Source organism: Pholcus phalangioides, unplaced genomic scaffold, assembly GCF_987345545.1.
Source record: "Pholcus phalangioides strain wild (caught in Gottingen) unplaced genomic scaffold, Ppha-v1.0 ptg000004l_1, whole genome shotgun sequence".
Classification (NCBI taxonomy): domain Eukaryota; kingdom Metazoa; phylum Arthropoda; class Arachnida; order Araneae; family Pholcidae; genus Pholcus; species Pholcus phalangioides.
Window position 1 is genome coordinate 24,984,556 of NW_028301597.1, and position 21,516 is coordinate 25,006,071.

Here is a 21,516-nt window from a genome sequence, read left to right on the forward strand (position 1 = left end):
TGCATTCAGCATTCCTCTCGTTTCACTATTCATCAATATTACCAATCATAGATAAAGAAGTTTTATGTACTAGGCAGGAGGTTCGCTATTTTGCAGACTATTCTGCTTTTGGATGCAAATGGGTTGAAGAAGCAGAGCTTTTCTATTTTGCCATATAAATGCAATTTTATTATATCAACAACATTCACAGTAACAGCCAATCTACAATCACATTAAAATATATACCAACAGTGATGGTTATAAACGTCAAGCAGCTCATTCAAAAAAAATAATAACAAAATAAGGTAAAGGGAGAAAATAAAGTAAAAAAAAATCAAAATTTCTCTGGTCCACCATCAAATATAACAGTGCACAGTTAAAGGGTGTTACATGTAATATCAAAATATATTGAAATACTTGTATATGTATTTGAGCTTCGTTAAACAGTTTTTCATCTTCTACTGTGACTTCATGGACACAAGTTTTCGCTGTCTTGTTCTGCAATACGGAAAAATCCAAAAATAAGGTAGAATATTATACAGGCACTCCTCTGCTTGTGAAACAGAAATACATTCAGAACTCAGCATAATGCCACTTCTGGGGACAGAATAAAAATGACAAACAGTCATCTGGTCATGACACATAATTCTGTCATGTTAGCATAGAGGGGAAATTAATTGGCCAAATGACTGGCTAATATCAAGTAAGCTCAATTTACTCAAAGGAGTTTCCACATACAGTAACAAGACCAAACTCCTGAAAAATATAAATATATATCCACTTCAACCTAACATGATGACTGAATTTTAAAAAATGTTTTGCATCTGACCTTGGAGGATCCGAATTAATCGTCATAAAATTATGTACAACCCATTGGTCAGAGGTCCCCTCCACCCAGTATTTGCCACTATCTACATAATACCTACAGAAATATTGGATTTAAAAAGAGGCCCTTCCCCTAATATTTTTCGAGAGACCTACCAATATTTCCAATAACACTTATGTGAGAACTAGTTTTTACGCAGATCCAAAATCTGTACAAAAGCCAAAAAAGGTATTTCTGAAAAGGTAGGGATTTTCTAGATGAAAGTAAAATCGTAGGAATTTTCTCTTTTTGGAAAAACATGGCACATTGTGCTATACATCGTCAATTAGTGCAAAGTCGCCAATCAATGTTTAACAAGGAAACATCACATAATACTAAATCATGCAACAATAAATGAAATATATAAGCATATGCCTGATGCAATCGATTTATGAATTGATGTAGTGGCGAAAATTTACATTATGCATGTGATGTTATTTTGGGGGAAAAAAAGCAGTGACTTTGTCTGGGTGAATTCTTTGAGAATGATTATTTCCCCCCAAAGGTATGGATTTTTTGAAATCACGGTTAAAATTTGAGGGATATAAGAATTTTTCAGGAGATGGAATAGAAATTTAGAAGCCTCTCAGAAAAGTAGAGGGACTTAGCAGCTATGAAAATGGATGACATCACACTGAAGCTTACGGAAAAACTGCTGCAAAGCTTATTGTAAGGTTGACGAGAAAAAAAAACATTAGAAAGGATTGATGAGTAATGTTGGCTATTGTCTGATAAAAAAAGACAATTAACATTCTCCAATGAGAATAAGTGTGTGTGGGATACGGGAAATGTTTTAAGACTGACTTTCACACCTAAATCGGACATAATCAACTTTTTTGTCAAAGAAATTTAGCAGAAATACCTGGATTCAGTTCGATGGGACGTATATTCAAACCACATGACGTTTGGAATGAGTGTTGTGTCTCTCAGCATAAGGAACTCGCTCAGAGGCCTGCAAGAATAATCCAGAACATTTTGACAAAGAAATGATAATGAAAGTTAAAAAAAAATTTTTTTTTAAGGATAGGGACTTACCACGACGCTATAGCAGGAAAAAGGGGCGTCAAAAACAGTTGAGTTATGGCAAACCAGATACATGCACAAAGAACACCTAAAGATGCCCCACATACAACTTGCATCCATGTGTGATATTGAAGATATACCCTACAAGAAAACCAATCAAAACAACATAATAGAGGATCCAAAAATTTATAAAATGAACCATCATCTCATGAGGAAATAAATCAACTACTGTAATTTTCTGCATACAATTTATTGCAGCATATCATCACATGCAAATTTAATCAATGTGAGGGGTAAAAAACTTGCATTTGTATCAAAGTTCTTGTAGCTAATTATGTATCATAACTATTAGAATATATACCCTACAAGGAAAGTAACTATTAGAATATATACGCATAATAAATGAAAGAGGTTAGAGATAATATATTTTAGAAAAAATGTTGATCTTTCAATTTGCATCTTATGCCATCTGATATTTTTAAGAAATTATTTGTTGTTGATTATTTCTAAGCATACAGTGATACCTTGGCTAATGAAGATAATTCATTTTGGAATCGGGTTTGTGTGCTATCTGAAATGCAATTTCCCATAGGTGTCTATGGAAAGCTGTTTAATTCGTTTCAGGTACTGCCCAAAATTTAAAGATAAGTTTTTTGAAACAGAAAAGAACAGTTATTAGGAAACAGTTAAAAGAACTATTAGGAAAAAAATGATTCAAAGACTAAAATAAACAGCTTCAAAATTGGATAAATGAGGATTTACAGGAAGATGCTGAAGATCTTTTTATTTTACACTATGTAAACCCAACCAACACTAGCTTTAATATGTTAAAGCTGGTGTTGAGATACAACCCAGTCCCTACCCATTTGTGATTTGATCACAAGCTCATTTCTGTCTCTCATACTTATACAAATGGGAAGATTATCTCCTAGAATGTCCAGACTGTTCAGTTTGATGCTAGGAGTCTTGCAATGAAAAGAATGTGTGCTTTGAAAACACAGGCTCTTTTTTTAGCTGAATCTTTTATTTTACATGCAATAATTCAAACATTTTCAGAAAGAGAAGTAGAGCTACAGCTGAGAAAAGATTCCAAGATGGACATTGAGCTTGAGCAATAGTAATTCTGATGATTGGTGCTAAAATTCAGCTCACAATGCAAGTGTTTTATGTTAGCACATGCATATATATCAACGAAAATGTTCCTCAGCCAAATTCGTATTAATTAGCTAAGACAAGAGACATACCAAATATTAAGCTGATAAGAACAGATTTTATTAAATCAATTTGTAAGCCAAGGTGTCACTGTATTTATTTTTATTTCAACCACTTTCAAAGGGATAAAGCTTGGTGTAGATAATATGCAACCATTTATAAACTCACATAAAATCATAAAATTCTGGCGTTTTTAAGCTATTAATCCATAGATTACATGCTAGAAATTACAGTACCAAGAAAAAATGTCCAACACACAAAAACTCTGATACTTTGAACAAGTCAAATCCAACATCAAATTACACTGTGCATTGTATTTACCTTGTGAGCAAAACTAGTCTTATTCTGTATTGTGTTAAATAACAATAGAAATTTATTTTTATATGTTTCAATGTCACGAACAGAAAGCAAATTAATAGGACGCAGATTACCTTCTACAAGTTTGATATAGTATAAGCAACAGCTAGGAAGGAGGAATTAATGTTGGAAGTCGAGATACTGCCATTCTCTTAGAATGAAAGAAAATTTTCTGGCAAAACCCTTATTTCATTGGAGTGCCTAATAAGGTCAGCAATAATTAAAATAAGGTTCAAAACTATCCGACATAAACATGAGTAAGAGTTAAAAAAAAAAAAGGGAAAATTTATACATACCTACTATATGACACAACAGTTGCGGCAAAAAGTGCACATATGGCTACTAAATATTTCCATGCAGTTTCTAAATGATGAGTATTATTCCCATGATGCAACCTATGAAAGAAAGAAAAGTATAAATATTTTTAAGCAAAATACAAGACCCATAGAATGAATATTACCAATATAACTACATTTGGCTGTATATTACATATTTTCCCAATTGCCATTGAACCCCTGCATTTATACTACTACTTAACCATGCATGCACCTCATACTCTGCAGAATTTTTAATGAGTCTGTACATGGTGGCACGTGTTGCATGTCTACAAGGTTTGTTCAAAAAGTATCCAGCCATAGTTTTTTATGTGCAAACCAACGAAGCTAGGGAAGTTTGGTTTAGCGCACGTATGTAGGCAATCTTAGTACACATGCTTGAATTTGTTCCTGCCAACAGAAGCTGCCATTCGATGGCAAACCACCAATGAGTATGTGTAAATGAGTGCCGTTGCATTTTTTGATTTTTGACAAAATGTCAGAAAAAATGACAGCACTACAGATAACAAGCATTACACAGAAACAAACTTTACAGAAGGTTCACTATACGTAGACACACATTCCAACATGTACCAATTCGTTAGAAGTTCCGTAGAGGAATATGGATGAGGTGCACATCTGGTTTAGTAGTAGAACCTCTTGGTAGTATTCCTTAGTGATGGTTGTGCTAGGTAGTGCACAGTTTACCATGTCCTGTGCTGTCTCCAAATGGAGTTGCTTATGCTTGATCATTAGCAGCTTTGGCATGAACTTCCCCGAGATTCTTCTGAAGCCTGAATTGTCAGTCAAAATGAAATGAACAGATCCTATGCTGATGCTAGCTTCATCTGCAAGTTCTTTGATCATAATTCAATGATCCTGAATCACCAGAGTTCTTACTTGGTCACAGACGATCTCATTTCTGGATCTGGATGTTGAAGACCTACCAGAATGTGCTCCACTCCCCACTGATGTGTAGCCATCTTTGAAGCAGTTGCAACACTCCTTCACCTGAATGGATGCTCGTTGTTCCATCTCCGAAGGCCTGTTGAATTTTGCAGATTGTTTTCAACCGGGAATCATCAAGCTTCACACAAAATTTAATACAGTAGCATTGCTAAAGTTTTTCTGCCATTTTGTCAAAAACTGAAAATGTGCTCAATTACACTTACTCACTCATCAGTGGTATACAAATACAAATACAAATACAACGCCACAACAGGCAAATTGCCCAACGAGGTGGCTGACTTAAGAACATCATGGATCCCCGAGCCATTTTTTGGAGGCCCTACCTACTACTGCTACACCACACCCCCCCTCCCGCGGAACCCCCCCAAAGAATCGGTACATGCGGGAATGTGCGTGTACGTGTAGTGAAACCTGACGTGAAATTTTTGTTGTTTCTCTGTAATGCTTGGTATGTGTAGTGCTGCCATCTGCCACTAGTTTTTCTAACTATGAGTGAAGTGTTATGATTGAATGATTTATCGTTGTAGGACTGTTGCTCTCTGTGGCGAGACTTTTTAACGGGGAGATCGGCTCGCATTTGCGCCTTGAAGTTGGGAACCACAGAAAACCAACTTCAGCCGACCACCACTGTGGGGTTCGAACCCGGATCCTCGCATCGCGAGTCCGTCACTATAACCACTCGACCACCACAGCTAGCTATTATCAGCTTCTGCAGGCAGGAAAAAATTCAAAGCATATGCACTAAATTATGCCTCTCCCTTCCCCCCAGCTCTCTCTCTCTTCACTGGTTTATGCACAAAATATTATGGTCAGACACTTTTTCAACAAACCTTGTATGTGTGGCCCAAATGTATTTATGTTGGAGTTATGTTTCATATTCTGCCGGTGTTGTCACATTTTGAAGTGAAGATGGTAAACCCCCCCTTTCATATACTACTGCTACTTAATCATACACGTACCTCACGAACATTCCTCTGGGGAATTTTCTAATAAATTGTTACATGCAAGAATGTGTATGTGCTATGTATGCATGGCTCTAACGTATTCATGTTGGTAGAATTACGCTGGTTGTTTCCAGCAATTTCTTATAATAGACACTCATGAACTTCACTAAAAAAATTCGAAATTTTTTTTTGCAGTATCGCACGCAACAATACCTATTGATCCTATTGATAATTTGAAATGCAAGAGTTCTTACCGTATTAATAGAAAAAAAGCCAAATAAGTTGAAAAGAACCACATGAACTGGGCATGATTTGAGGGCATGCCATACTCGGAATATAATATCTCTCGACCTGAAACATAAACAATGAAAAAAAAAATTAAATGAGTTCATACCAGCGTTTCAACTAATCAAGTGCTCAAACATGAGTTCAAGCAAACAAATTGCATTAAAATCCTGAGATATCATGATTGTGTGAATTACCTCGGCAAGGCCTCACTTCTTTTATTAAATGCTTCAATATCCAATTCACCGCTTCATTAAGAACTGTCCCACAAAAGAAAGAAATCTGGAAGTGAAAATTTTAACCAATATTTTAAGCATGCTGATCATGATTGAGGAATATTTATAGTTTGTAGCATTAAAGGGAAAAAAATTATACAGTGAAACCTAGCTACAAAGATACTCGATACAACAGTAAACCCCTCTACAACGATATTTTTTCATATCCTGTTTGAAGTTGCCTATAGCCTGATAGGAGGAATTTGTCTGTCTCATAAAATATGGGATGATCCGATGCACTTATACATTGGTGTGATACTACAAGCGGTGCAGCATGCGACTCGAAGCAGATTAATTAGAAAATATAAATTTCATTTTTCTTAACAAATCTCATGTTGAGTTGCATGTTGCATCGCTTGCAGTATTGTGCCAGTGTGTACCCTGTCGAAGTTGCCTCTCTGACACATTGCCCTGGATCCATTTGCCTCTGTCCCATTTTGCAGCTTAAGATGTTTTTTTCCCTCCATTAGCAGCTAAAGATGTTTGCCTGAAGGTTGCTCTGCCCGGTTTCATTCGCAGCTGACGATGCCTGTATTTGCTCAGGTGCGTATCTGGGAGGGGAGAGATGATATGAGGCCCCTCTCAACAGCTGAATATGGGGAAATTTGTCTGTCCTGTAAAATATGGGACAATTAAACGAACTTACACAATTTGCCCCCCTGTCACATCGTCCTGCATCCGCACCTGGTAGTGAATGGATAAACTATTATAATTATTATTATAAAAATGGATAAAATAAAAACTCACTGTGTGAAGATCTCTTCTAAAAAGAACGAGAGTGACGAAGGCAATAACAAGAGCGAGCGGACACAGACTAGTGACAGCAAGCAGCTTGCCGAACGAATCCCCTGAAATTTAAAAAAAAATGAATGAACAGCGAGCGAAAAATGTTTTTGTTTGTCATATTACTGTAAGGATTTTTTTATTTCTGTATATGATTAAAGAGGCTCTGGGAAAAAATTTTTAATTTCAATAAGTTGAATGTGTAGCAGCTAACAAAAAATTTAGAGTTATCATTAGTTTGATGAATAATTAGACATGATGAAAACACTGAGGAAGGGACTGAAAGTTGTGAGTCATCCCGTCCGTATCTACAGTACTCAAGCATATAAGTCATTAGTTATTGGGAGGACGGCTCAGCTTCCTTACAAAATTTATTTGGTGGAATAGGACTCAAACAGCCTCAGCCCATCTCCCTTCCCCAGGCAGAGGCAGATTTACGGTTTTACCGCCTTCTTTGGGCTACATAAATTTTGCCTCCCTTCTCTCACTGTAGTATAATTTTCTTGATCACTCATTCTTTGAATTTGCCGCCCTGTGCTAACCCTCAAAAACCCGCTTGACCCCCCTCCCCATCCCCTCACCCCTGTGTCACTCTTTTGATAACTCCCATGTTCACACACTCTCTAGGTCACTCGCCTTATAGGAAGTGCCATCCATAGCCCCACATCCTGGAACAGGACCCCTAGGATGGGACCTGTGGCGGGCCCCCAGACCAGACTTTTCACGGGGGGCCCTTTATAGGGAATTTATGGCGTGAAAAAAAAAATGATGAGAATCGTCCCGGGCCCTGTCAGCCTCCCCCTTGTGGGGGCCATGGTGCCATCTTTAAGCATGAGCCCACCCTGGCACCTCACAAAAATGTATCTGATTGAAAACTTCGAGAGTAAGCATGTAAATTTGCTGAGTAAAGATTCAGAAAAATCACACAGCCAGGAGACCCAAGGCGATGTTTATAAGCAGGTGCTTATAAGCAGGTGCAAAGGGTAAGATTGCACGGGGCCGTAAAACTGAATTTCCTTGCACTAGCTATGTATAATATTTTACGATAACTGCTTTAAAAAGCTAGAGCAAAATTTTCTTGATCTACGGATGAAAAATACGCAACTGACATACATAGGGTATTGAATTCGTGACCCATCATATTCTTGAATGAGGGGCCTTAATTTTTGACAGAGTTCATGAGGAGGCAATGGTCTTAATAGCATCATGAACTTCCAGGAAAAGAGATTTTTTGGGCCTATCAGACTTAAAGTGTCAGTTAAAATGATTGAAAATCTTATTTCATGTTTAAAACCTTATCATAGGCGTGCACAAAATTTTCTCGGATTTTTTTTTTTTTTGACGGATCCAAAGTGACCGTTAATCAGGGGTTTTATTATACACTGATAAATATTTACAGTAGAACCTCTCTTTTGCGGACAACAGCAGGGACAAAAATATTCATCCGTAAAAGAGGAGAAGGAGTGACCTTTAATCAGGAGTTTGAAATGCACGCTTTGATCATACGAAGGAAAATTATTATTAAGCTGTAAAAGAGGAGTGACCATTAATCAGGGGGTTTGAAATGCATGCTTTCATTACACAAAGGGAAATTATTATTTGACTGTAAAAGAGAGATAACCGCATCTGAGGGGGGGTGTTCGTTAACAGGGGGTTCTACTGTACTCGACGAGTAAAAATTTAGTTAACTACTACATCACCTGATACGTGTAAACAGACCTTTACTTGAACTGAGAATTTTCAGCACGCCTCTTAACCCTGCAGTGCTTGCGCGGCAATATTGCTCCATTAAAATAACAAGCCGCATGGCAACTCTGGGACGCCACGCAAACACTGCAGGGTTAAATGCTCTGTAATTCTCCCACAGGCCACTTAAGTGATTTGGGTACGTGCCGCAGAGCATTTCAGTGATCCGTAAATATTCTGCGCACACACACCACCTAAGCGATCTGGAACAGTTGTGCTGCTTAGTTCATTTTTTACAAAATTAGGCAAGAGGTCGAAGGCCCAACGGAGCATAGGTTCACAGCACATATGATTTTCAACTGTACATAGACACATGTTCAAAGCAAGAAGAAAAAAAAATTCATGTTTACATGGACGAACAAACTTTGCTTCCCATCACTGCACATACCTACAGGATACTCCACGTGACTTATTGCCAGTGACGTCCATACAGTAGGACCTCCGTTTTCGGACCCGATGGACATCTCTTTAGTACCGAAAACACTCGCCATTCGGAAACAAACAAAAAAAAAAAAGATAAATAAATAAAAGCGAAATCTCACGCAAGTCGGCGGCTCATTACGCTGACGAGGATGTTCCGAGATCTCCAATGTCTTAGCATTATTATTACTATTATTATTTAAACGAGTTTTTTTTTTTCACCAAGCAAGAGGAAAAGATAACACGGCGGCACGCGTAACTAGTAGAGATGAGACTCGTGTAACCATCGCTTCTTCTTCTTTTTATCTCAAGGGTTTTAAGAGATAATCGCCAGGTTTAAAAAGAGAGATAGCGAGAGTCCCTTTAAACTCATTTGTTTTTGTTTTCAGTCCCTATTCGTTCGCCACGTTTATTTGATCTTCGGAGATCCTCCTCCTCGGGATCAGTGAGAATTTCAGTTATTTACAAGTACTTTTTCCCACCCCCAACCCCTCTTTTTTGTTATTTTGTCATTTCCCCTCGCATCCCTATGCAGTATTATTAGGGTGACCATATGTCCCATATTTTCCGGGACAGTCCCGGTTTTCACGTATTTTCAACGAAACAAACTTGACTATTTTTTCAAATCAACGATTAAAATTATCTTTGTAACTCAGAAATTGCATTATGATAATTATGACTACAAACAAGAATATTCATCTTAAACATTTGTTTTTCTTTTCTTTTTAATTCACTGAAATTTGAAGTGGCGCTTGTTTTCGCGATTGGCAACTTATCTTATTTTAGCATAAGTTGGAGACTTTGCTTACTTTTTAGCATCATTTTTTGGCGATAATTGGCAACGTCCCGTGTTTTCCCGTATTTCAAAGCAGAATTTCCCGTATTTTTCTCAAGGAAATATGTTCAGCCTAAGTATTATACACATGCTGACTATATCTCATTTATATATATATATATACTGAAACGAGTCGTGCAGCCAACTTTCGCCAGTGAATGCCAACGAAAGACCTTAACATAGCGTTGAAAATTAACTGACCATATTCTGTTTTTTTGTTTTTTTTTTGAACTTCGCAACATTTGTTTGAATGTTCAGTTATTTCTCCTTTCTTAAAGTAATTTGGATTTAAATTTATTATAATTAGTGATATATTTATGCATCGAAATTTCTGTCACATAAAACTTTTGTCTCGGAGATTCCTTAAAGATTTTTTTCCCATTTGAAATTATTTAGTGATTTTAGCAAAATTTGGCAAATTTTCTTACATTTGGAAATTTAATTAGCGGAAAGTTTTTATATTCTGTGTTTGAGATTTCAAATTTTTGAATTTTTTCTCCAGGAAATCGGCGATAATTAATATTGTCCGGTTTTGTGTTGGAAAATATGGCCATCGCAGATAGTTTGGAACATGGAACTAGCGCTGCTATCTAACAATAAAATGACAAAACTAAACATATAAAAAAACTAAACTGAATCTAATTAGTTATGATTATTGTTGATAGGTGACAGAACCAATTCCACAAGTTTTACATTTTGATGCATTTGAGCGCCAAATTCAAATTTACTTTTCCCTTTTATTGGAAATGGAAATAAAAACCCGAGGAAAAACAATTAAAACAATTTTAATGATTATTAAACCACTAATGACGTTAAATGGTGAAAAAATTATGTTACGCGGTAATTGCCCAGAGAAATAAAATTATACCATACATAACAATAACATTATTAATTTTCTTGTAGGTTGGGTATTTTTTTCAGGAATTGATACTTTAGTTACAATATATTAAAATTCTTGTGAAATTTTGTTATTGAACTACCCACGAAGATTCACTTTTCTATATCAGATTTATACAGGGCCGCAACTAGGGGTCGTAGGCGGGTCTGGTGCCCCGGACTAAAGGGGGCGCTAATTTCACTCTTTAACCTCTCTTTCAACATTATGTGGGGGGGGGGGGGCAAAATGCGTGCTTGCCCCGGCTGACCAAGCATCTAGGTGCGGCTTTGGAGATTTATAATATAACACCTCTTATGTTTCGTATTATAATTGTAGGAGAAAAAAATTGTAAGGTTTTTATTTTTCTTTATTAATTCTCCTCACTCGAAAGAAGTCCCTCAACGACTTTTAACCACAATGTCATAAATTTCTCAGTAATTTTTGCTTTCGATTTTTACGATTAAGTATAATAATTTACTCGCATAATTCCCTCCACGCATACCCCCCGCGAATCCTAAAGCAAGATCACTTTCAGTCAGGATTTTCGGTTAATGTTCTCCCCTATGCCAGTTGGCAGACTAAAATACTTAGGTCCCCTGATTATCAGATAAACTTAAGGTGTAGAAGAAATTTCAGAATAAAGGCCATTTATACAAGTTACCTCAGGCTAGATTCCCTATCAGCCTTTTCCTCTGAAGGGGTGGGGGTAAAATTTCTCATTTGAATGTATCAATATTCAATATTTTTCTTAATATGGAATCATATTTGTATGGAAATTGGTTCAAAACAAATTATCAGAATTTCTCTTCTATAACGGCCCCGTTTACATGGGCAAAGTTAAGGTTTCAATGGGGGGGGGGGGGGGGGGTCATAGGAGAAGATACAGGAGAGGGTGCATTGCCCCGCCACCCAGCTTAAAAGTTGGATATAATGTACACGGCTACACGCCTATGCACTGACATCATCATGCCCCCATACATCATTTTTGTGTTCCCCCCCCCCCCCCCCACCAGACTTTCAAGTCTATCTCAACCTATGGTTTGCCCTGGTTTGGTAAATGATTCACAACTTTTTCTTTTCCTCATGGGGGAAAAAAAGAAAAGGAAAGATTTACACCCACTATTCTTTGGTAGATTTATGTGGTTTCACACCCCTTTTTCCATAATCACTTGAATGAAAGGAACCGGCTTTTTCATTTCCCATGTAAACAGGGATAATGTGTAACGCACAGGGGCGGCTTAAGCGAGGGTGCACCCGGGCGGCATCGTAGACTTTAGTTAGACTCAGAATTTTTAAAAGTTTCATCAGTAAAAATTCACATGCCATCACGCGTTTGAGTCACACTTCGATAACGGAGATTTTGAGAAAACTTGAGGGAATAGACAAGGACTTTGACCGTGTGATGCCAGAAATAATATAATCTATCAGGGGTGTTTCGATACAGTTTCTCTACGCGTGCAAGACTTATTTTTTGCGTTTTCTGCATATCCCCTCCCCACATCATACGTAAGGGCTCCTAGACTGGAATCTTTCGCGGTCCCCTGGGCCATATTTTTCATGGGAGCCCCTTCTACAGTTACTTTATAGTGTGAAAAAATAAGAATGAATAGCCCCGGGTCCTTGGGCTGGAGACCTGTCAGTCTCATCCTTGTTGGGGCCATCCACCTCCCTCACAACTTGTCTCAACAATTCCTAACCAAAAAAAAAAATCGATTTTGTTTTTTGTCCTTTCATCTATGGTTTGGTGCTCCCCCAGAGCAGAGAAATCATTTTCTTTGATTCTTTTTAAAGTGAATGAAACTTTTTTCACCCATTCACTTCAGATTTAGCACCATTCTCGAGCGGCGCCTCATGCGGCCGCAAAGGGTCACATAACCTAAGACCGTGTACTCTATCACGAGCAAAGCTGCATTAAGAATTGCATTACATTTCAAGCGGCTTTGATCACGAGAGGCAAGTGCATTTTGGTTCCCTCACCTAGTGTCTTTTCCAGAACAATCCAAATGAAGGAAAAGTAAAAATTTGGCTTCCTATTTGTTCGTTCTCTGGAGCAGCAGAAACACCTTATGAAATAAATTTCTTAATTAAAAAAAAAATCAACCTCGTTGTACATCACGTTAAACATCACAAGTGCAGTTTCGAGGATTAAATTATCTCTGGCATTATTAAAAACAATCTTATAATGCTGGACCAAAAGTAGAAATATATGCTTTAAAAGTGGGACGTATGGCCACGAACATTTTACACGCTAGACAATATTGTGCGGCTTTCTTCTGAAAGAAAATCAGGATTATCTCGAGGTCCCCCCCCCCTTCCCCGACTGGAACCCTGTAAGCTCCCACTCGGGGTCGCCTTTAGGAGCAGCACCTGCGGCTTCACACCCGAGTGGCAGGTAAGCTCAAGCCACCCCCAATTGGGAGATGCAAAAAAAATTCCAGCCTAGGATGAATATTATTGTCTTTCTACATTGCAAATTCACTATTGAGAGGCTCAGTGAAAAATTCTTGGCTTGGGACTCCATTAAAGATCCCAGGTCCAGGATGTTGGGGCCCCTGCCATAAAGCAGCAGAAAAAAATATACTACATATAATGTGACGTTGTGGTTGTGGTTGCCGCTGTGGTGGTCGAGTGGTTATAGTGACGGACTCATCCGGGTTCGAACCCCACAATGGTGGTCGGCTGAAGTTGGTTTTCTGTGGTTCCCAACTTCAAGGCGCAAATGCGAGCCGATCTCCCCGTTAAAAAGTCTCGCCACAGAGAGCAACAGTCCTACAACGATAAATCATTCAATCATAACACTTCACTCATAGTTAGAAAAACTGGTGGCAGATGGCAGCCCTACACATAACAAGCATTACAGAGAAACAAAAAACTTCACGTCAGGTTTCACTACACGTACACGCCCATTCCCGCATGTACCGATTCGATGGGGGTTCCGCGGGGTGGGGGGGGGGGTGGGGTGCATGTGTGGTGTAGCAGTAGTAGGTAGGGCCTCCAAAAAATGGCTCGGGGTTCCATGATGTTCTTAAGTCAGCCACCGCGTTGGGCAATTTGCCTGTTGTGGCGTTGTATTTGTAATATGTACTTCAAAATGATTAAAGCTGAAAAATTGAAAGCAAAATAAAGAGGCTTGACAATTACAGCGAAAAAGACTAAGAATGTTTTTTTGCTTCCAATAATTTCTTGATGAATGAGAAAAAAATTAAAAAAAAATCAATCCATAATAAAGAAACACAAAATTCAATAAGTACAAAAGAATTTATTGAACAACATTCGGAAGATACAAAAATATTCATTTGTTCATTTTTAAACCTCAACCACTGCTGAGTATAGCAATGCTTTAGAAAAAGGAAACGGGTAAAAAACTTGAGAAACATTTAAAAATCGTTCTAACCTTTTCTCTTTTCTTATTCTCAAAATGTAAACGTATATACAAAAAAATTTTTACAAAAAGGGTAAAAAAAAACAACTTAAAATTTGAATACATATATTACGATTCTCTTTTTTTCCTTCTCTCTCTGTAGTTAATCATCCAGTAGAAAAATACATGAAATCAGTGATTTTTTTTAAACTTTGTCAAAGCATCAACATTCAATCGTTTCTCTTTATACAAAAACAAATACAACTTTTTTATTTTTACAAATACTTTTCTCGTCAAATCAATAATACATAAATAACATTATATTTCATTCTTTAAATCATAAAATTTGATGGAAATTTGGTGATGAAAAATGTATACGACAATTTCAGATGCACTTAAAAAAATAAATAAATATGCATGTGTTATGATAAAAAGTTAACAAGTGATTTTAAAAAAATGTGCAATTAATTCAATTTCAGACCAGTGAACATCTTACGGTTGGTCCAACAAAGACCCAGAAGTTACCAAACATTTTTATTAATATGCATACACAATTTTTAAAAATTTTCTTTCTCGGGCTGATGAACTTATTTAATGGTTCTATTTCGGACACATACTTATCAATGATTACAGATTGGATAAATAGATAATTCACTCATTAATGATTGTAATATTATCAATTTTCTTTTATCCTTCTTTATATTGAGAATTTATTTCTTTAACAATAATAGTTGATAAATATTTTATCAATGTGTATTGATAGAAGATCCTATACATATGTAGCTTGCACCATTGCATTGTTTGCAGGGAAGAAAAAAATACCCGATGAAATAAAATGATTCAGTGCAAAGTCAGGGTTTGAAGGTTTTTGAACTATTTCTTGACCAGATTCTTTTAAAGGAAGGTAAGAGCGAATGAGTTAAAACCGAGTTAAATAACAAAAGGACAGTGACGTTTGAAGTCTCTGTAGGGGCTTGGCACCCATGGTAATTCATGTTGTTCTGAGCACCTGCAGAATTTATTCAGAAATAAAGATTTTACATAAAAAAACTTGATGCGAGCACCCACAGATTCAAAACACTTCAGACGCTCCCCCAGCTCTATAAGAGAGAGACACACATGCAATTTCTTCTCAACCCATTTCTGGGATGCGGTTACAAGGGATGAAGTGGAAATTAAATGCATTTTTGGACAGTTTTGCAACTGTCACAGAGCATTACAAAAGGAATTTTCTCTTCAATAACTCTGCTAGTTATACACTAACATGTATAAAAAAAGGGTGTGTTTTGTACAAAAATTGTATAATTGTGAATCTTTGAATAATTTTTTTAAAAATAATTACGATTTCCCATTAAGTGTATAAAACTTTTTCTTCACAAGGCACCATGGTTTCTCAAAAGCTAAAATAAAAGCACGACTTGATTTCCTTACTATCAAATTCTTGAGTATTCTCATAGTTCAAACTCAAAGATGTTGTCTACTCATTTATCGCGTCCTATAAAAAATGGCAGATATCAATTGCCAAATGCATGCGACATATTAAATGCTCAGGAGATAGAATATTTCAATAAATGCAAACATGACTATAAAATAAAATATATATGCTTTCTGCTTTTTACATATGACATGAACCATTTGGCAACATCATTCATCGAATGAGCATTATGGGTAACATTTGTTGCGCAGATCTCCGAGGAGTATGATAATATATGTCTAACGAGATGAATAAGTTTATTAGGATGGGAGTAAAACATCCAATAAGATGATTGATGATTGCATGAATGTGATAAGAATACGCTTAAAATTTAAAAAACGTATACTTATACACACAGTTGACACCCGATTTTACGAACTTCCAATTTACGAACTGCACGTTTTTATGAATTAATCTTCTGGTGCCAAATAATATAATATTTTCTTAAATGTCTATCCCATTTACAAATTTTTTATTTTACGAACTATTTTTTCTCATTTGTACTGGTTCCTAAAAACGAGTGTCAACTGTACCAGTGTTTCTCAAGGGTTTGGCACCCAGGGTTCCCTTTCCCCTGAAAATCATTTACCTGTGTAGTTCCCTTGCGCTGTTGATAGCTTATATGAGACTTCTTTTCTGGTGATAATTTACCAGCTACTTCCTTGCCCTAGTCATCATTCAACTGCAGCTTCCTTGGTCTACTGGTGGGTAATGTTGATTCTCTCATGGTGGTGACAATTGTTAGGGCCATCTTTGAAGCATTTTGGGCCCCCTTGGACAAAGTAATGTTATCAGGAAGTACTTGAACTACCTGATTGGGAGTACCGCCTATTAATTTGCATACTTATTTTTGAAAACCATAGTGTTGGATCTCATTTGCATGAAGGCCTCCTGTGTACTCGAGGCTCTTAGGCTATTTCTAGATGGGCCCCAGCATCAAGAGGCTCTGACAGTTATGCAAATAGCTGTTATAAGTTCTACTAGTTACTGTGTAGACACATACCAATATTCTCAGCTTGGTGTGATATCTTTGAAATAGCTTGGCTACGACACTAAAAGCCACAACACACACTTTGAGAGACACTGTTTTATACTATTGAAATTTAAAGGATTTTCAAAATGTACAAATAGCATTATATTACACATGAAATTTTCAATATGTTGCATTCATTGTATGCATTTAGCACTTGATTCTAATCACTTACAATGACTTTGTTGAAATAGAATTTAAACTTTTGGAAGAATTTTTAATTATAATGAAGACATTTTGTTACTTGAATAATGAGTTAAACATGAGCGACAATACATTTTGGGAATGATAGGAGAATAAATAGGTTGCAGATACAGATGATTGACATCAAGAAATCTGCACACAAATTAGTGCACGATGGTCTTAATGATTTGAAAACAATGTCAGCGAAAATTCTAAAAATTTCAACGATGCTGGTGACAAACAAATTTTACATGAAGAAATAAAAATTCTACATTCTGAAAAGTCACCTTTATATGAGAACGCACAAAACAACTATTTCTAGCTAGATTTTCCCCTCTTATATACAACATACAAAGAATTCACAGAAGCGAAAACATATACAAGTGTGAGAACACATTCAAAAAATGCATAGTGAGCTTAAAAAAGCTCCAAACTCTTCTAAATAAATACAGCTTCTGGTGATTGCACCACAGAGGATTTCTGAGTCTGATTCGCAACCTGTTGCGGCTGCTGGTGAGGTTGCGAATGTGATCCATTGTGGCCCATGGGACTCGCGATGCTCTCTGACCAGTCCGATTGAGCAGAGCGAGGGGAGGAGCTCGACCACTGCCCGGGCGATTCAGGTGATGGCGTTAGATAAGTTTCTGGGGGTATCAAGTAATGCTGAGGAGTTACTTCCCCACCATTTTGGCTGTGCTGGGATGGGGGCGTAGGGAAATGAAAGAGCTGCGGATACAGGCCTTGCTGTCCGTTGCTTGTCACTGGAGATGCAACTTTACTTGACGAACTAATCAAATGCAAGTCTGGTGGATAGTCATAAGTGTGATTGGCACCTGGCTGGGACTGTAACTTTGTGGCACGCTGGTGATGCGCAGCTCTCATTGCGGCAATGTGAGTTGGCGAAGTGGGCAGTGATGGACGCTGTTTCATCGGAGATGCAACAGTGTATGGTAGTGTACTAGGAGTGTGCACGGAGGAAGCATTACTTGGCATCGAGTTCTGCCTCATGTGATGTGTTGGCACATTCTGTATGGAGTTAATTATTCCGGAAGTGTCTCTGTACACATGAGGCAAACCTTGAGAAGAAGATGAGTCCAGAGATCCTAAGGCACAATATCCAAGTTTTATTTGGTCCTCATAAATTGGTAATCGCTTGGCACTGCCAAGTCCAGATGCATTACCATTCATGCTTCCTGGCACTTGCAACATAGTGTTTGGGCTACTGTACAGAGGCTCTGCATGGTCCATGGCATTCTGCGCGCAAGGAGATTTCATTGAGTCACCTGGCGATAAGGCACCATCATTGCCTGGCATTAAACTGCTGGCAGTATTGTCTTTGCGCCTCTTGACAGAAGGTTTACGTCGCACAATTGGTGGATCCGAAATAGGAGATGAAGGTTCAGGATCTTTACTAGATGATCCATTAGCATTATTAACTTTCAATCGTCTCTTAGGTTTGGCTTTTGCAGATCCCAGAAGATTTGATAATAAAACACCAGGTGAAGCTGCACCGAGATGGCCGCTCGTGACTTGTGGAGTCTGAGGAATATATTCCTCGAGCAACCGCACTATATCCATATGAGCTCTTTCTAATGCAACATCTCGGGGAAGTTTGTCCATATGATCTGTTATTTCTTTGTTTGACAGATTTTCGAGAAGAATTTTTGCTGCTTGATAACTTCCTTCTCTTGCAGCTAAGAACAAAGGTGTTTCATCTTTGTTGTCTTGTGCATCTCTGTTAGCACCATGATTTAGAAGAACTCGTACTGCATCGACATTGTTAACAGCAGCTGCCCAATGAAGTGCTGTTTTGCCTGAAATCAAGAAAAATTTTGTTTTAACGATAACTATGATCACATGATATTATGCCCATCATTAAAAAGTATCCATAAACATACGAGTAGCAAAACAACATAAAGGTAGAATTTTATTCCTCTTTCTCGAATGAGCACAAACTCAACACAATTGAACTTTGGTAAGTCAAACATCTGTATAACAGAGTCTCTATAACCCAAAGTGAATGTGACATATAGACTATATCTTAAATAACTGCAAACTTGGATTATCCAAGACAAGCTCCCTCGGCATATCGTATATATAGCCCCCATATGGCAATATAGGATCTTGACTTTGGTTATCCAAAAAACAATAAAAAATTTGACCAACAAGAATGGACCCTAGTTACAACCCTGATACAGACATAACTAATTTTTGGCAATCCAAATAATTTATTTTTGTTATTTCACAAATGTATATTTGTGAATTGCCTGATTAAATCAATAGAAAAATCTGAATTAATAATTTTATAAAAGCTGTCAAAAATTTATTCCGAAAAAAAAAGTTTTGCATACCATGATCATCAGCAGCATTAATGTCAGCATCAGCGTTGATGAGTTCTTCAACCATACCTTCGATAGCAAGACGAGCTGCTAGTATGAGAGGCGTAGTACCATCATGCATTCTGGCATTCAGGTTCGTAGCTCTGTTTCTCAAAAGTATCTGAAATTACATTTGATAAATTATATCCTTGGAGAACCATGGCAAACATCAAAAACAGAAAATGAGTAACAATATTGTGAATTTTGCAATTTTGAAATTAAGAAAGGAAATAATGGTTATTAATTATTTTCAAGGACCTTTTTGTAAATCATGAATTGATTTTCATTAATAACAATTTTTTTGACTTGAGTAAATAATTATTTGTGTCATGATAATCTCATATCTAGAAGCAAAATTTTCCATTTAAACCCAGTTATGAATTTTGTTCCGCACTCAAAAACACTGTTATTCAGAAGAAAAAGTCAATAAACATGGTAGAGGTGTAGTTGGTGTTGGCTGTGGAAATTTGTGAGGCCTATCTTTCCTGATGCATCTCAACATGTTAGTTTGATAATGTCATAAATTTTGTGCATTTTTAGCAATTTTTTCTGTCCCAACGAAGAGATATAAGCAGGCGGTCAAAGACCTGGGTATGCTGGAAAACTCAATACATCAGTACTCATAACAAATATTTAATTTTATGATTTAATGAGTGGTTATGGTTTTGATGCATTATTAATAAATATAATTTTGCTAAAGATCGCAAAATTTTTCTACCTGAAATACTCCCTGGGCATCTGCTGACACAGCTGCATGGAGAGGTGTTCGTCCAGTGTTATCTTGTGCATTGGCATCAGCTCCTCCAGCATCAAGCAGACGTTTTGCAGCGTCTGCTCTTGCATATCGAGCAGCCAGATGGAGGGATGTTTCACCTAAAAAATTAATATGAAATTGGCAATTACAAAAGCAGATTGAAACAGAGACAGTTGTATAGGTTCAAAAGTAGTTGGTGCATTGCAATTTGAATTTAAATGTATTTTATGGCTTTTTAATCCTCCTGTCCCCATTTTTCGAAATGGACTTTACCTGTTCTTTCCGCAATCATGTTAATGTTTGCTCCTTGCATCAGAAGATCTTGAATCATGCTTCCAGACCCATCATCATCTTCGCCATCTTCTACCACATCAATGCCACCTCCTCGAAATGATGCCAGCATCAATGGTGTCAATCCTCCTGGAAAATGGAGAGGAAGAGGTGAATATTAAGAGTTTAGTTCCGAGTTACCATTAGGGATGGGTGAATAGTGATTTGGCAGAATAGCCAAATATTTCACAGGTGAATATCGATTTTCTTAAAATTCATCATTTTAAAATAATAAAATTCACAGTTATAAATGAAAGTGAAGAAAATTTTCAATCATTATTTACTCTGAACTAGCAATGCATTATAAAATTTAAGACTCATTTTCTTATTTTTCCTCTTCAGATATTCTTTGCGATTTTGCCTCTTTCAGTAGCTCAATACGTATCTTATCTAGATACATTTTTCAGTTAGTGAACCTGTGTATAATTCACATTCACTTCCACCTCATTGCAGTAGGATTCTATGTTCAGTTTCATGTTTTCCTTATCCTAAAAATTCACCCTGATGCAACCTCTTTCACAGAAAGGGATATACACAGCAGGGGCGTAGCCAGAAATTTCGTTCGGGGGGGGGGGGGGACCACTTTCATTTCGGGGGGGGGGGGGACCAAAGTGACAGAACAATAGATTTGGCCATCTTTTTCCCTTTTTTCGGTCATTTTCTCACATTTCGGGGGGGGGGGGAGGGACCAGACCCCCAAGTCCCCCCCCCCCTGGCTACGCCCTTGATACACAGCACAATAAAATATAATCAGTAAATTTATAATTTATTTGAAAAATTCCAATTAATATAATTTTTTCAAATTAGTTTTATGTACATTAGATTTGCACAGATATTTGACCAAATACCTCAGCATTATTCAGCTGAACTGAATATTCTGCAAAAGGGCAGAATTAGCAGCCGAATATTTGTCCCATCTCTAGTAACTATGTTTGTGGAAAATTTTAAATCATGTTGAAACATTTCAATCCAGATAAAGCATATTACATGGAAAAATATTTTTTAAAAAAATCAAAAGAACACCATTAAACTTTTGTCAAATTACAATTTTCTTTCATGTGTGAAATACTCATGACGTTATAAAATAAGAAATTTTGAGACTTATTATCAACTAGAATGTTA

At 37.1% G+C, this 21,516-nt stretch overlaps 2 protein-coding genes across 2 annotated transcripts in view; both read right to left on the bottom strand.

Annotated features, from left to right (window-relative positions):
• Positions 1 to 145: 145 nt before the first annotated feature.
• On the bottom strand, positions 146 to 9,644 carry LOC149086972 (dolichyldiphosphatase 1-like). Its single transcript, XM_089231182.1, has 8 exons — positions 9,141 to 9,644; positions 6,971 to 7,071; positions 6,146 to 6,230; positions 5,918 to 6,014; positions 3,733 to 3,831; positions 1,880 to 2,008; positions 1,707 to 1,796; positions 146 to 477 (listed from the first exon to the last, which is right to left on the bottom strand). Exons 1-8 carry the CDS (start codon positions 9,241 to 9,243, stop codon positions 438 to 440), a joined length of 744 nt encoding a protein of 247 aa, XP_089087308.1. The 5' UTR covers positions 9,244 to 9,644; the 3' UTR covers positions 146 to 437.
• A 5,008-nt stretch (positions 9,645 to 14,652) lies between these two features.
• Positions 14,653 to 21,516, bottom strand: part of LOC149086973 (uncharacterized) — a 132,933-nt gene continuing 126,069 nt past the window's right edge. Inside the window, exons 29-32 of the mRNA XM_089231189.1 lie at positions 20,338 to 20,484; positions 20,029 to 20,183; positions 19,284 to 19,431; positions 14,653 to 18,746 (exon numbers count right to left, since the gene is read on the bottom strand). Of these exons, the coding sequence (XP_089087315.1) occupies positions 17,371 to 18,746; positions 19,284 to 19,431; positions 20,029 to 20,183; positions 20,338 to 20,484 (1,826 nt within the window). The 3' untranslated portion in view covers positions 14,653 to 17,370. The remainder of the gene's footprint in view (positions 18,747 to 19,283; positions 19,432 to 20,028; positions 20,184 to 20,337; positions 20,485 to 21,516) is intronic.